The sequence below is a fragment of the Leopardus geoffroyi genome, chromosome B3 (genome assembly GCF_018350155.1).
Source record: "Leopardus geoffroyi isolate Oge1 chromosome B3, O.geoffroyi_Oge1_pat1.0, whole genome shotgun sequence".
Lineage (NCBI taxonomy): Eukaryota > Metazoa > Chordata > Mammalia > Carnivora > Felidae > Leopardus > Leopardus geoffroyi.
Window position 1 is genome coordinate 9,761,958 of NC_059337.1, and position 14,315 is coordinate 9,776,272.

At 47.5% G+C, this 14,315-nt stretch overlaps 1 protein-coding gene across 3 annotated transcripts in view; it reads right to left on the reverse strand.

Annotated features, from left to right (window-relative positions):
* The window catches only part of AKAP13 (A-kinase anchoring protein 13), a 333,979-nt gene that overhangs the window by 105,966 nt on the left and 213,698 nt on the right, over window positions 1-14,315 (reverse strand). The window contains exon 1 of one of the 3 annotated variants that reach the window (XM_045448720.1): window positions 10,121-11,191. The exons of the other annotated variants lie outside the window; for them this stretch is intronic. Coding sequence (XP_045304676.1) covers window positions 10,121-10,201 — 81 coding nt within the window. The 5' untranslated portion in view covers window positions 10,202-11,191. Of the gene's footprint in view, window positions 1-10,120; window positions 11,192-14,315 lie in introns of those variants that run through there. 3 annotated transcript variants of the gene reach the window in all.

Here is a 14,315-nt window from a genome sequence, read left to right on the forward strand (position 1 = left end):
AGGCTCCTGTGTCCATCACTGACTGTTAATGGGGGCTCTGCTTAGGCCTAGGCGCCTGTGTCCCTCACTGACTGTTAATGGGGGCTCTGCCTAGGCCTAGGCGCCTGTGTCCCTCACTGACTGTTAATGGGGGCTCTGCCTAGGCCTAGGCGCCTGTGTCCCTCACTGACTGTTAATGGGGGCTCTGCCTCGGCCTAGGCGCCTGTGTCCCTCACTGACTGTTAATGGGGGCTCTGCCTAGGCCTAGGCGCCTGTGTCCCTCACTGACTGTTAATGGGGGCTCTGCCTCGGCCTAGGCGCCTGTGTCCCTCACTGACTGTTAATGGGGGCTCTGCCTAGGCCTAGGCGCCTGTGTCCCTCACTGACTGTTAATGGGGGCTCTGCCTAGGCCTAGGCGCCTGTGTCCCTCACTGACTGTTAATGGGGGCTCTGCCTAGGCCTAGGCGCCTGTGTCCCTCACTGACTGTTAATGGGGGCTCTGCCTAGGCCTAGGCGCCTGTGTCCCTCACTGACTGTTAATGGGGGCTCTGCCTAGGCCTAGGCGCCTGTGTCCCTCACTGACTGTTAATGGGGGCTCTGCCTCGGCCTAGGCGCCTGTGTCCCTCACTGACTGTTAATGGGGGCTCTGCCTAGGCCTAGGCGCCTGTGTCCCTCACTGACTGTTAATGGGGGCTCTGCCTAGGCCTAGGCGCCTGTGTCCCTCACTGACTGTTAATGGGGGCTCTGCCTAGGCCTAGGCGCCTGTGTCCCTCACTGACTGTTAATGGGGGCTCTGCCTAGGCCTAGGCGCCTGTGTCCCTCACTGACTGTTAATGGGGGCTCTGCCTCGGCCTAGGCGCCTGTGGCCGTCACTGACTGTTAATGGGGGCTCTGCCTAGGCCTAGGCGCCTGTGTCCCTCACTGACTGTTAATGGGGGCTCTGCCTCGGCCTAGGCTCCTGTGTCCGTCACTGACTGTTAATGGGGGCTCTGCCCAGGCCTAGGCGCCTGTGTCCCTCACTGACTGTTAATGGGGGCTCTGCCTAGGCCTAGGCGCCTGTGGCCGTCACTGACAGTTAATGAAGAGCATTAACTCGTGGTGCTGATAAGGTGCACCACCTCCATGGACACAGGACACTTAGGAGAATCTGGCTATGATGCAGTTTCAGCCAGTTCCCTCTTCTGAATTCAGATTCATTTATAAACATTTAAAAGTAAAATCTATATTGAAAAATAGTAAGGTTTCAAGTGAATCAAGACTTTTTCACCAGGGCAGGACGGGGAATTCTAGCATAAAAAGGCTTCCTCGAGCTCTCTTGCTGTCAGCTACACGCGGATCCATCCCTGGTCAACATGTTGGGGACCCCCCCCCCATTAGGCAAGAAACAGTGTTCAGGCACAGCTTAGGCAGACGGGTAGGACATGATACTGTCTACATTTTGCACAGGACATCTCACAGTTGAAAAGTATGAGAAACTCTTTTTAAACAAAAATGCCATGGTTCACATTTGCATCCATGTCCCAGGATGGCAGATATGAGTGCCTCCACCAACTGTGGACCACAGGTCAGGAAACACGGTTTAGTTAATGAAATACAATAGGGACACAAGTCCCAGAAACCCACAGAGGTTAAGGAGGAAGCCCCTAGAATAACAAAAGATAATTTCTGGTTCGGATATGTGAGAAACACTTAACAGAGGTGGTGGTGTATGAGGTGGGCCTTCTAAGGCGAGCACAGTATGCTCAGGAGAGAGAGAGGAGGAGAGGCAGGGAGTTCCAGCCATGTGGAAAACACAGATGAGCCAAGTAGTCAGGACACTTCAGAGCTGGAGTTCATTGCCTTCTACGGCACAGACTCCTTCCGAACCTGAGGGAAGCCATGAACCCTCACCAGAAACATGCATGTGTGTGTCCAGTCATTGGTTCTGGAGAATATCCTCGGAACCCAGCATGCAGACCTTTTCCTGAGACATGTCTGAGAAGCACAGAAAGCCCAAAGGTTCCCGGAAGTATAAACTGAGGAAAGGTGAACAGGAGATAGGGCCATAGTGAACCAGGCTTTGTTCTCGAGCAAGGGCGGACCCTCCCCCCAACGACATCAGCAAGGGAGGCAGAGCGGTACCGTGCCAGGAGCATAGCTCTCGAAGAACATGGAGAAAATGGGGTGGTAGGAGGCGCCTGTGGCCTAGCCTAGCGGCAGTGTGCACCCGGACTGGGAAGATGCCCTCTGGAGACAGAAGCAGAGGAGCAAAAAGCTGGCATGGAGGGCAGAATCCACAGAAATAAGACAGAGGGCCCCAAACCCACCATTTAACCAGCGGGAAATCCAGCGGGCAGGAAGATGCTGCTGCCTGTTCTATTTGGCTGTGCTGAGTCTGAGGTGTTCAGACGCCTTTCAAACAGTTGAAGAAGGTTAGGGATCTCGAGAGAAAGGCTGGATGCTGGCTTCATTTGCCACTGAGGTAACAGGTGAGAAGATGTGCACGAGAGCCAAGGCCCAACACGCAGAGAGGAGACACTCCGAAGGCAGCGTTCCTTCGTGTGGGACGACACACATGTGTGCACGGAGCAGCTTGGAAAGCTGCTACTTCTGAACTCTTACAAACATCACCAGCACAAAAGTGAGTGTGCACCAGGGAAATGCACGTAAGTCAAAACCATGATGAGACGCTACGTCGCTCCCGTTAGGATGGCTATTATCGCCTCCTCGCCTCCAAGGAGCCACTGAGAAAATAACAAGTGTGGGTGTGGGTGCAGGGAAACTGGAACCCTGGCTGCTGCTGGTGGGAATGTCAAACGCAGCGGTCACTGTGCAACAGTGTGGTGGTTCTTCCGAAAATTCAACAGAGAATTGCCATACAATCCAGCAATTCCACCTCTGGGTATATGCTGAAAAGAGCCGAAGGCAGGGACGCAGACAGATATTTGTACAGATATGTGTCCGCAGCAGCATTACTCACGACAGACAAAGGGTAGAAACAATGAACGTCCATCCGCAGATGAATGCATACATGTGACCTACACACGTCATGGAACACCACCACCCAGCCTTCAAAAGCAAGGGAACCCCGACACGCTACAGCATGGATGAACCCTGAAGACAGTACGCTCAGTGAGATAAACCAGTCAGAAAAGGACAAACGCTGTGATTCCATGTCTATGAGGTAACCAGGGTCGTTGAACGCACAGACAAAAAAATAGAATGGTGGTTTCCAGGGGCTGGCAGGGAGGGAGAAACATGGAATTATTGGCGAATGGGTAGAGAGTTTGTTTGCAAAGACGAGAAAGTTCTGGAGATGGCTGGCGGGAACGGGTGCACAACAACGTGACAGGCCACCCAACTAACTGCGCACCTAAACGTGGCAGATTTTATGTCACGTGTAGCCTCCCAAGGATAAAACAAAATGACTGTGCAGCCAGCAACAGAGAAAAGTGGTCAAAGGGGCCCACATAGTGAGGGGCAGAGCTGGGACTCTGGGCCAGATACTGCCAATCATGGTCAATGCCACTAACCAGAGGGCAAACTCCATGCACACCGAGTGTGGAAAGAATGCCAAAACATGTCTCAGCATTTTCCACCACATCGTATTCAGTGACAGCAGCACCCAGCATACTGTCTTCTTGTGTGAAACATGGCGTTTACTACAGAGATCAACTGCTTAGGAGATATAAACCAGATTACAAACATCTCCTCCTCCTTCTGCTGGGTTTCAGAATCTGACGTCACAGATAAATCTGCCCTAGTCTCGGTTCTGTTCTTCAACAACTCTGTCTCTTTCTCACTTACACCAACAGCCAACTTACAGGCCACACCACGTGGCTACATTTGAAACATTTTCAGAGTGCTTCCTACAGGCCTTCAGATGGACCTTCAGATACATCACCAAGCCCTGACTACAAACACTGAAACACACCTGTTCTCCTGTTAGTCTCTTTTCCAAGAGGTGACCTCCAAGATGGAGATTTTCACATAAACAGATACGTTGGTTCTCTGTACTATTAACACTCTTCTTAGCCAGCTTGGAGACTAGGCTTGGCGAGATTCTGATTGTTAGAAGAATTAGGAGACAGAAAAGGAAGAAACAACAGTGTTGAGACTACTAATAATTTGAGTTTTAAGAGAAAAACAAAGATGATTATGAGTCCCTCTCTCCAGATTTTGCCCTATGGCATCTTTGAGCTCGTATGAGCAAAATACAGGATTGGCAACTGCCCGAATGGGTAGGAGAGGGGAGTTCAAGATCATTCAGAAATTGTGTTTGGCTGGAAATAAGGGAAACAGAAACTCTACCATTAAATATTCATGTTTTTGGAGGAATCAGTTACCAAAAAGCCACCTTCTGGCTCTGACTCCATTTATGATTCTTTAGCTAAAGAACAAACTTAGGCCTTTGTCCATAGCACCTCCATAATATGTAGGATCATGGACGCTATGCGTGTTCAACATCCAAAGTTCTGGTGAGCTACTGTGCATATGGAGCACGGGAAAATGAAGTTCAGAAGGAATGTCAGACCCATCTGGGTAAGTTTTTGTTCCTGCCACGAAGCCTGGGACTCCTTGTGATTATCTAAACTGCACCCACGTTGTGTTCCCATCAGTCTGAAAATAGAGCTGTACATATTTCCAGCAGACAGGGAACTGCCTTTTGTTTCTGGCAGTGTTTCTCCTACTGTTTATATCTGAACATCCTAATAACGCAGCTTATGGTTACACCCAGCCTTCCCAGCCACTGCTCCTATTGACTTCCTTTTCAACTGTCTCAGGAGACCCAGCCAGAGAGACGAGGCTGAACAAAAGGAAGCAAAAACCCACCATCCGGACATGGAAGCCAACGCTTGAGTCAAAATCTTTCCAGGAATTAGACTGCAACGGAGCAGATGGACGTAGTTGTCCTCAGTCCCCAGCCTCCCCACATCTTCGTTGAGGCGGCCGTGGAAGTGTCTTAGAGAAAACAAACTTCCAAAGGATGTGTATTTCTCTGGAAAATGGCACTAGAGTCAAAGGCCAAGTACTCCTTCTGAGCTTTACCTAACGAGCTCATGTGGCCTGCCCAAACATCACAGGGACGGGGGGGTGTCCTCCTCCACAAATATTTTCACTCAGTGCACACAAACCACGGTTGCAAATCTTTTAAGCGTTCACCTGACACTCTTAATTACTAGCTACAAAGTCTGCTCTCAAAAAAGCATCAATAACATGAAGAGTCCTGTTATTATTAAGTAGACAATATCTTCCCAGGTACCCAAAGTTATAAAAATTGGTAAAACAGAAACAGCTCTTAGACTAAAATCAGTTCTTATTAGCAGTCATTCCAGGAGTCTGACGCTCTTCTCTTTGGTATGATAGTTTTGCGTAAGTTTCAGATATGTAGTGTCCTCTTGTGTTAACACTGGTCTTAGGAATGCCCACCATGAATTAGCTACAGAACTACGTTAGGCGAAAATTTCTATCTTTCACCAACTTGTGAGTTCCATACGAGCTTTCTGAAGGATGCTGACAAAAATGGGCACGTTGCTACCAGAGGGTTTCTGCCAACAATAAAATTCTTCCATATCCCATTCTGAGCATGTAATTCATGGTTACCAACCACTTATCATAAGAGCCAGAAGATACACACATCGAGAGGAAGTAGTCAAGGGAATATGAAACGGCGAGGAAGAGCAATGTGTATGTGTGTACTGGGCTGGGGGGCGGAGGTGAAAATGACTAAGGAACACCATTAACTTACGCACCTTACTATTTAGCAGAGAATTCAGAAAGGAGGTAAGATTCCAGGGATGTTGGAGGCTGATGGTGGGAAGCAAGAGCTGACCTGAGGACAAAGACCAATGTATGCAGCTTTAGGGAAATCTTAAGGGAAGGCCTTGATACAGAAGAGCTCCGATGAAACCAACTATATAAAACTGAAGAAGCCAACAGACAGAGTGCAGGGCAAGACAAAGCATGGGGACCTCACCCAGGATGAGAATTTGGAAGCTAATCTAGCGACTTACTACGATGCCAGCAGGAGGGGCTGGAGTTGTAACTGTGCAATTTCACAGCAGCAGGCTCACAAGCTACGTTTTGTATTTACGGTCATACCTCCGTGTTCTTATGTCAACCTTTCAGTACATTAACCAAAGCTTACGTTGTGGGATGCGTAAGAATCCTTACTTACAAATCTTAGAAGATGGATTCATTCAATGAACAAACTTACTGAGCATCTAAAAAAAATTTTTTTAATGTTTATTTATTTTTGAAGGAGAGAGAGACCGAGTGTGAGTGGGGGAGGGGCTGAGAGAGAGGGAGACACAGAATCCAAAGCAGGTTCCAGGCTCTGAGCTGTCAGCACAGAGCCTGACACGGGGCTCAAATCCACGAACCATGAGATCATGACCTGGGCTGAAGTCGGACTTATTGAGCATTTAATACGAATTAGGAACACTGTTCTGAGCGCTTAGATATAGTGAGCAGATGAAAAAACTGCAAACGCATTTGTATAAAAGAGCAAATTTCTATAGATAAAAGTGGAGTGAGAACATATGCATGATCACTTGAGAACTGAAGTGGCATATACACCCAAATATAATAATTTTTTAAAAAACACCAATTAAAAATACTGAAGCTCAGGGAGCCTGGGTGGCTCAGTCGGTTGAGCGTCCGACTTCAGCTCAGGTCATGATCTCAGGATTCGTGGGTTTGAGCCCTGCATCTGGCTTATGCTGACAGCTCAGAGCCTGGAGTCTGCTTTGGATTGATTCTGTGTCTCCCTCTCTCTCTCTCTCTCTCTCTCTCTCTCTCTCTCTGTCCCTTCCTTGTTCATGCTCTGTCTCTGTCTCTCAAAAATGAATAAACACTAAAAAAAAAAAAAAAAACAAAAAAAAAAAAACACTGAAGCTCAAAATATAATTGGAGAATACTTCTAAATGACAAAAAAAAAAAAAAAAAAAGAATTGTGGAAAAAAATCTGCTACAGATTGTGCAACAGAATTAATTAATAGAGGGTCATGACACTGCCCTCAGTGCTAGGAAGGCATTCCTGCTCTGGGAAAGAAACAATTGAGATAGCTTCTAGGACAATATCTAAGATAGAAAAAAATACATCCATATTTATAAATGAAAACTGATTCATGTATTTGTGTAACAAAAGGAACTGGCTGACTGGAGGAGGAGGTCTCGGATAGCAAGAAAAAGCATCAGCCTTGACGATCAGATCTGGGATTGCATCCCATCACCTATCACACACGCACTGTGAGACCTTCAGAGAACTATGGACCATCCCCACCTGCTTTTCCATATGCAAAATCAGACAAACACTAGGAATGTAAAAACTAAATGCCTGGATCTCCTCCTATCCATCCACCTCTTCCCAGTGCAGACCACAAAACCAAGTTACCATGCCTGGGCTGCCATAATGGCAGCCTAACTTATTCCCACACTGACAGAGGGATCTCTTCAAAACATAGTTTGAGAAGTGACCTATCCAAACAAAGCCAACTCCTCCTCCTCATGGCTGTCAAGGCCCTGCTTTCCTAAGGTCCCACTTATGACTCTTCTGATACCTCTCTTCTGCTTGTTCAGGGCTCCCCACACACTGGCCCTGCCAATTCTTTCCTGAAGGCCTCAGGGCCTTTGCATCTACTGTTCATTCTTTCTGGGAACACCTTCCCTTTGCGTAGCCAGCATCTTTCTATCCTCTGGAGATCAGTTTTTTAAAGTTAGAAAAAAAATTTTTAATGTTTATTTTTGAGAGAGAGAGAGAGAGAGAGAGAGAGAGAGAGAGAGAGAGACAGAGCGTGAGCAGGGGGGGCAGGGAGAGAGGGAGACACAGAATCCGAAGCAGGCTCCAGGCTCTGAGCTGTCAGCACAGAGTCCGACGTGGGGCTCGAACTCACGAATGGCGAGATCATGACCTGAGCCGAAGTCGGATGCTTAACTGACTAAGGCACCGAGGCACCCCTGGAGATCAGTTTTTTAAATGTCAGCACCTCAGAAACATCTTCTATCGAAAATAGGCCTTCTCATTATTTTCTATATAGTCTGCTGCTTATTCCTGTCAAATCACTTATAATTTGTACTTTTTTCTCTATGTATCGCCTGTCTTGAAGCAATATGAGGATTTTAAAGAACTGTGTGGCCCTTGGACTTAGGGCTGCTGCTGGCACTGAACAGGTCATTAACAGCTCTCAACGATGTCACCTTTTTCTGTTTCCAAAGCAAAGAGATTAACACACAACTTAGCCATCTTATTTTAAACACACTAGTTTTAGGACTCCTAGTGTTTACCTATTTGTAATAAATGCCTATTTTCTGAGAAGTGATGTCTTCTCCACTAAAACTCTTTCATTATATAGTTGGCAGCATGGTAAGGAATAAAAAAACAACGAATGCAAACAGATTCATCTAAAAAAACTAATTATGTCCTTTATTATCTGTGGCCTTGTGAAAAAAAAAATCACCTCTTTGTCAGTCAAGTACTTCATATTCCTCACCGTGGCTTGAGAACCCTTAAGCTCTTCACCTGAATGGTGGGGGGGTGGGGGGGAGTGTGGGGGGGGGGGAGACAGTGGCTGTCTGAGCAGTTAAGTCTCACGTGAAATAATGTACGTGGACATGTTTTGTCACAGCATCTCTGAGGCCAACAAACTTTCATGCCCAGCCAAAGCATACAGTACTACACATTTTAGCCTTATTTTAAATGCACGATACTCTTTGTGGTGCCTACACTGAGATTTTCTAGGCTCCCTCCCTCTTTCCCTACTTTCTTTTCCCCCCAGACAGGTAAAATCAAGAGTCAAGCATACAAAGGTCCTAAAAACTGGGCTCTCGTAAATATATGAGGACAAAAATCTTAAACCACCCCAGTGCTTTCATAGAGGTAATCACAGTTCGGAGAAACTAAAATTAACAGTATCTTGGAACCAGTTCAAAATGCCAACTTACCAACAGTGCTCAGTCTAGGCCGAGCAGGTCAGACAGCTACCTGACAGCAATTAGGAGGGATGGCGACACCACTCTAGCACAAATCACAACTCCTACCTGGCCCCTTGTCCAGCCATGGTACCCATGGGCTTCCGGGTCTAGCCTTCTAAACCTTCTAGCCTTCTCCTCGGCCTCAATGGTCCAGTGGAAAAAAATTACGAAGTCTCAAGTCATAAACTGAATTGATAAATCGGTAACATAGTTCCCAAGTGTCCTTGACCAGGGAAATAACACCATGCCTGTGCTCCGCTAGCTTATAGGGCCACAAGTTCAGGTACTGAGGCTCTTCTGGCATCTGTGAAGCAGTTTGGCTAGCTTCCAATTTCCCCTGCCTTTGCCAGAAAACTGCTAAACTTCCAAAAAGTGCTCCTTGAGTCGTCTGACATTCCCAGACTCCCATCTTATGGCTGGAGGAGTCCTTACTAATTTTAGAGGCAAGGATGCCTTCTGTGAGCAATTAGCTCTGCAGAGTCTCCACCCCCATCCTGCTCTGACACCCAACATCACTGACACCGAGAAAACAAATACAGCTATCAAGAAAGTCAGTAAAAAAAAAAAAAAAAAAAAAAAAGGCAGTCAAACCAAGCCAGAAGCACTACTCTGCAACTGCAATAAATAGGCTGGAGACCCTTGCAAAGGAAATAAATGTCTATCTTGCCCCTAAAGAGTTGCGAGAGACAGTAGACTAACAGTTAAGAGAGACTCAGAGAGCGAGAAAGAGAGACAGAGAGAGAGAGAGAGATACACACACTAAGAAGCAGAAAAGGAGACCAACAGAGAGTGGTATCAGACAGATGGGGCTGGAGCAGGGGAAGGTGAGGAGATGGGGATCACAGGGACAGAGACGGACACAGAGATATCTCAGGGAAGAGCAGCTCTGAAGGTGAATTTCTTCCTCTCTGGTTTTCAAGAATACGAGGTTCTGCTCAGCTTAAGAATGCATTTTAAAGCAAGCAAAATGACATTTCCAAAGGAAGTGGTTCAATGATGATTCTTAAGCCCCTCCCAGTATCTGTCTCTTAAGAACCTTAAAATCAGCAGCCTCACCCCTCCACCCCCTACTTTTCCCACAACCTTCTCAGCCTTTCTCCCAGTACAGGGAGGCTAGGGACTCAGCTACTGGGTTCACAGAGATGAAGGGGCCTGAGAGCTCTGGAACGTCTGCAGTGTGGCCCCTTACCTTCAGCAGCACCACGTCCACAGTCCTGTCCACCTTGGAGATGTCACACAGGCTGTAGCGCCTCTTGTGCCGTTCATACATGTTTGTCCAAATGCAGAGGAGAGGAAACAAAATGTAGGAGACGTACCCACTGCTAACCTGGGGGACCAGTGCACTCCCCCAAGTCCAGAGTTCCAGATTTCTCACGGTGAGCTGGAGATCTGTGCCTTCCAGACTCCTCTCTTTACAAAACCCTCAAAGGGTCAAAAAATGATTAAAAAGAAACCAAGCAGAATCCAATTCCTTGAACTGACGGAGAACTTTCTGGCAACTTCAGAGAGCTGGGATGATAAATTTATAATTCATAATATAAACAACAGCCTCCTGATGCCGTGCTTTAGGCAGATCTTGAGTAAAAGACAAGCACACACCGTTCCCATCACTGGCGATCACTCCAGCAGGAAAATTAAGGATGAACCGGCTATGCATAATGGCTGACACACGTGGGGGAAAAACCCAAAGCAGGCAATAAAAATCCAGTATGTACTTTATCAGGAAAAGAGAAAGAGAGGAAAAGGTAAGACAACTCTACTTCAAAGGGATGCCATGAAAACATTCTCATTCTCTCGTTAACTTCTGTTAAGGTAAAAAAAAAAAAAAAAAAAAAAAAAAAAAAAAAAAGAGAGAGAAGGAAAATCAATTTTTCCTTTATAGGGGAAAAAACAAAAACAAAAGTAGACGCTTGGAGATTCTGTTCAGAGTCGAGTCTTTCGTCAGCCTGTTGCTCACCGGGCAGTAGGGCTTGGTTCTGATTTCAGTTGAGAATATCCACTGACAGCAGAGGAGAAGGAGAAGAGAAAGACCACTCCTCCTCTACTCCCTCCTCCCTTCTTGGGCGCTGGCCCTCCCCTACCCCAGCCCCCCCTCTTTCCCTCACCCTCGGAACGTCACTACTTGCCCTTTCGGCTCCGCAACCAGCAGCCTTGGAGGTTTGAAAACCTAATTGCAGTGGTGGGAACATGATTCATCCACAGACGAAGAAGAGAAAAACAAGGCTTCCTTTTCCAACCCACTTCCTGCTGCTCCTGCTCGCCCCCTCCCCCCCCCCCCTCCTCCCCACACCATCCCCTATTTTTGAAAACGGCTCTGTCAGGGGCTCTGTCAGGCATCGCACGGTGCACCTCGAACGCTCTGATGTCCGAGCCGGAACACGATGAAGGGGGGAGGCGGCCTTCCCAAACATCACGAGCGAGTACAACACACTCCTCTATTCCACGAACGACAGCAAATTCAAACTGCCCAAGGCGCGCACCGCAGCTCCCTGCCAGATGTAAACCAGTGATTTCATGTGAGAAAAATGTCAGCCGAGGATCTCGGGCTGTGCCTCTGGGATCCAAAGTGGCTACAAAAGTGGCTGACGGGGTTTAAAAAGCAAGAGTTCAGTCTTTTGCTTTTTTGCAGGGGGGATGCGGGTGGGGAGAACGTGAGTGATGGAAGGAGCAGAGTGAACAGGTACCTGTGCCAATACTTTCTCTGCATGAGGCTGTCACTTCATCTGCCCGTTTTCTTACTGAGCCACCTCCCCCCCCCCCCCCCCCCCCGCAACAACCGGGGTTGGGGGGACAGGCCTACTCCAGAACTCGTCCTGACTTCGGACACTCTCTCATTTGGTTGGTGAATGATCTGGGAGGGAAAAAAGAAGGAAGTGAAGGAAGCAAAAAGGGGGAAAAGAGTGGGGAAAGGCAAGAATAAGAAACTCTCCTTGTGGGGCGCCTGGGTGGCGCAGTCGGTTAAGCGTCCGACTTCAGCCAGGTCACGATCTCGCAGTCCGGGAGTTCGAGCCCCGCGTCGGGCTCTGGGCTGATGGCTCAGAGCCTGGAGCCTGTTTCCGATTCTGTGTCTCCCTCTCTCTCTGCCCCTCCCCTGTTCATGCTCTGTCTCTCTCTGTCCCAAAAAAAAATAAATAAACGTTGAAAAAAAAAATTAAAAAAAAAAAAAAAGAAAATCTCCTTGTAAGAGCGTTAGGCTGCCACCCTTTTCCTCCAAGGGCCAGGGAAGTCGTGGCCAGACCTGGAGAGTGTGAGTGAGGGGGTGCAGATACCACAAGAGAAAGGAAGAAAAGAGATTTAGTGCTTAAGTTTCTGTCAGTATTGCAACCGGAGTTGGTGACAAGGTTTTTCAGGAGTTACAAAGGGGGTGTAGAAGGTCTGATGAGTCACCACTTCCTCGGGCCAGGCGGTCTCGTTGCTAACCAGCCCAAAGGAGGGAAACGCGGCAAACTTCACGAGAAAGCCAGGGTTTTCCTCACCTAGGACTGCACTGCAGCCCAGCTGTGACCGACCAGAGCCCAGGTCCCCACCCCTCACGGGGTCACCCAAGGCACGCAGGTGGACGGCCGCCTCTTCCCCACAGGCCCCCAGTGAGCCCGGAGTTCTGCGATGCTACCAACAAGAACAGTGAAACAGATGTTGCTTTTCATTAGAGTAGGATGGAGAACAGTAGAAACAGGATCAGCAGAGACGGCTTAAAAAGTTCCAACTAAAGTTCCTGCTCAGACTCACCCAAAGGGCTTTCTTTACAAATACTCGGAGACTCTGGTGCAGAGCACATATCGGAAGACCCTTCGGGCTGCCACGTGTGGGAAAGCTGCTAGTGTATCACCTTTTCTGTGGGAACTTTCATCCAGCTGTAACTCTGAACTCCCCCTCCTCCCCATCTGAACACAGGGCCGGCTCCCCTCTGTCCTCAACATGGTTTATTCCTCCTGCCACTCCCTTCTGTTTTAATTAGAATCGAATGTTTCCTGCTTCCAAGGTTCCCAGGCATCTCTCAAGGGATCAGAGAGGCTTTAATCACCATACAGCCTCCTGAGTCCCAACATCATCTAACTACTGACTGAAACGGAGATAATCTCTATTGCCTTAACGGACATTTTGTGCCTTGCAGCGAGGCAAACAAACAGCAAGGTCTCTGCCCTCAACAAGTGTATATAATTAGAGAGAAACCGGTTTCAAAATAACGTAGCTGTCTGAAATGTTGTGGGACCTATAGATTAAACTATTTTATTTCCGACGATCTGCTGACTTTGTGCCACAGGCTGCAAACCTAGGCTTCTTCCTACTCTGTCTGCACACAAAACCACCCCCCCCTCCCCAAAGGTTTGGAATCTTCCTTATAGTACTCTGTTCTTTCTTGTAGAACAAATGCTCTGGGTGGGGGAAAAAAGGTCTCCTTTGCTTCCCCCTCTGGATCTGTTCAGCACTTTCCACAGAACACAGTCTGCGGTCCTGGGCTTTGGCTGCTGCTGTGACAATTCCAACTTTCTATCAAAAACATCTGGAACCACGGAGCAGTTATTCTGTTAGGATTTTGAAACACAGCAACCAAACCAATCATTTTATATTCAAACCAGAGCTGAGAGCTATGAATTTTTTTTTAATGTTTCTTTATTTTTGAGAGAGAGAGAGAGAGAGCGAGCGAGCACACAAGAGCGCATGCGAGCATGAGCAGGGGAGGGGCAGAAAGGGAGACAGAATTGGAAGCAGGTTCCAGGTTCTAAGCTGTCTGCACAGAGCCTGATGAGGGGCTCGAGCTCATGAACCGTGAGATCATGACCTAAGCCAAAGTCGGACACTTAACCGACTGAGCCACCCAGGCGCCCCAGCTACGAATTTTTGTTTTGAGAAAATTTCCCCTTTCCTTTAATTTTGGAAACTTGTAGTAAAATATGTTTATTATTTATAGCCCCTTATGGTAGTAGTTATTTACAAGATTAATTGTATCTCCCTTGTCTCTGCATCCTCTGTCCCACTCTCTACCCACAAAAGGAGTCCCAAATTCTTCAACAGAAGCAACCACTGCTTTTACTCTGTTCATACCACAGGCCCAACATATGTTCTTCAAGATTCCAGAAGAGGAAGTAGAAAAATATTTTCTGCATTTAAATTTCACTACAGCATTTCTGTTCGTGAATTAAATTTTCTCTTGATTTATTTAATTATAAGATCTAACAACTTACCCAAATGGTTCAAGCAATTCTTCTGGGGCAACTCTCTTTGGCTCCTTTTGTTTAGTTAGGGCAGAATCCAGTCTCAAGTCCCACAGTCAAGTTTCTGAATTAGGACACCACCTAGTGGGTATGCCAAAGTCCCAAAGAGAACACCGAAAGCCAGGAAGCACTGCAGGGAGGGGGCTGGGGAGAGTCCACTACTACTAA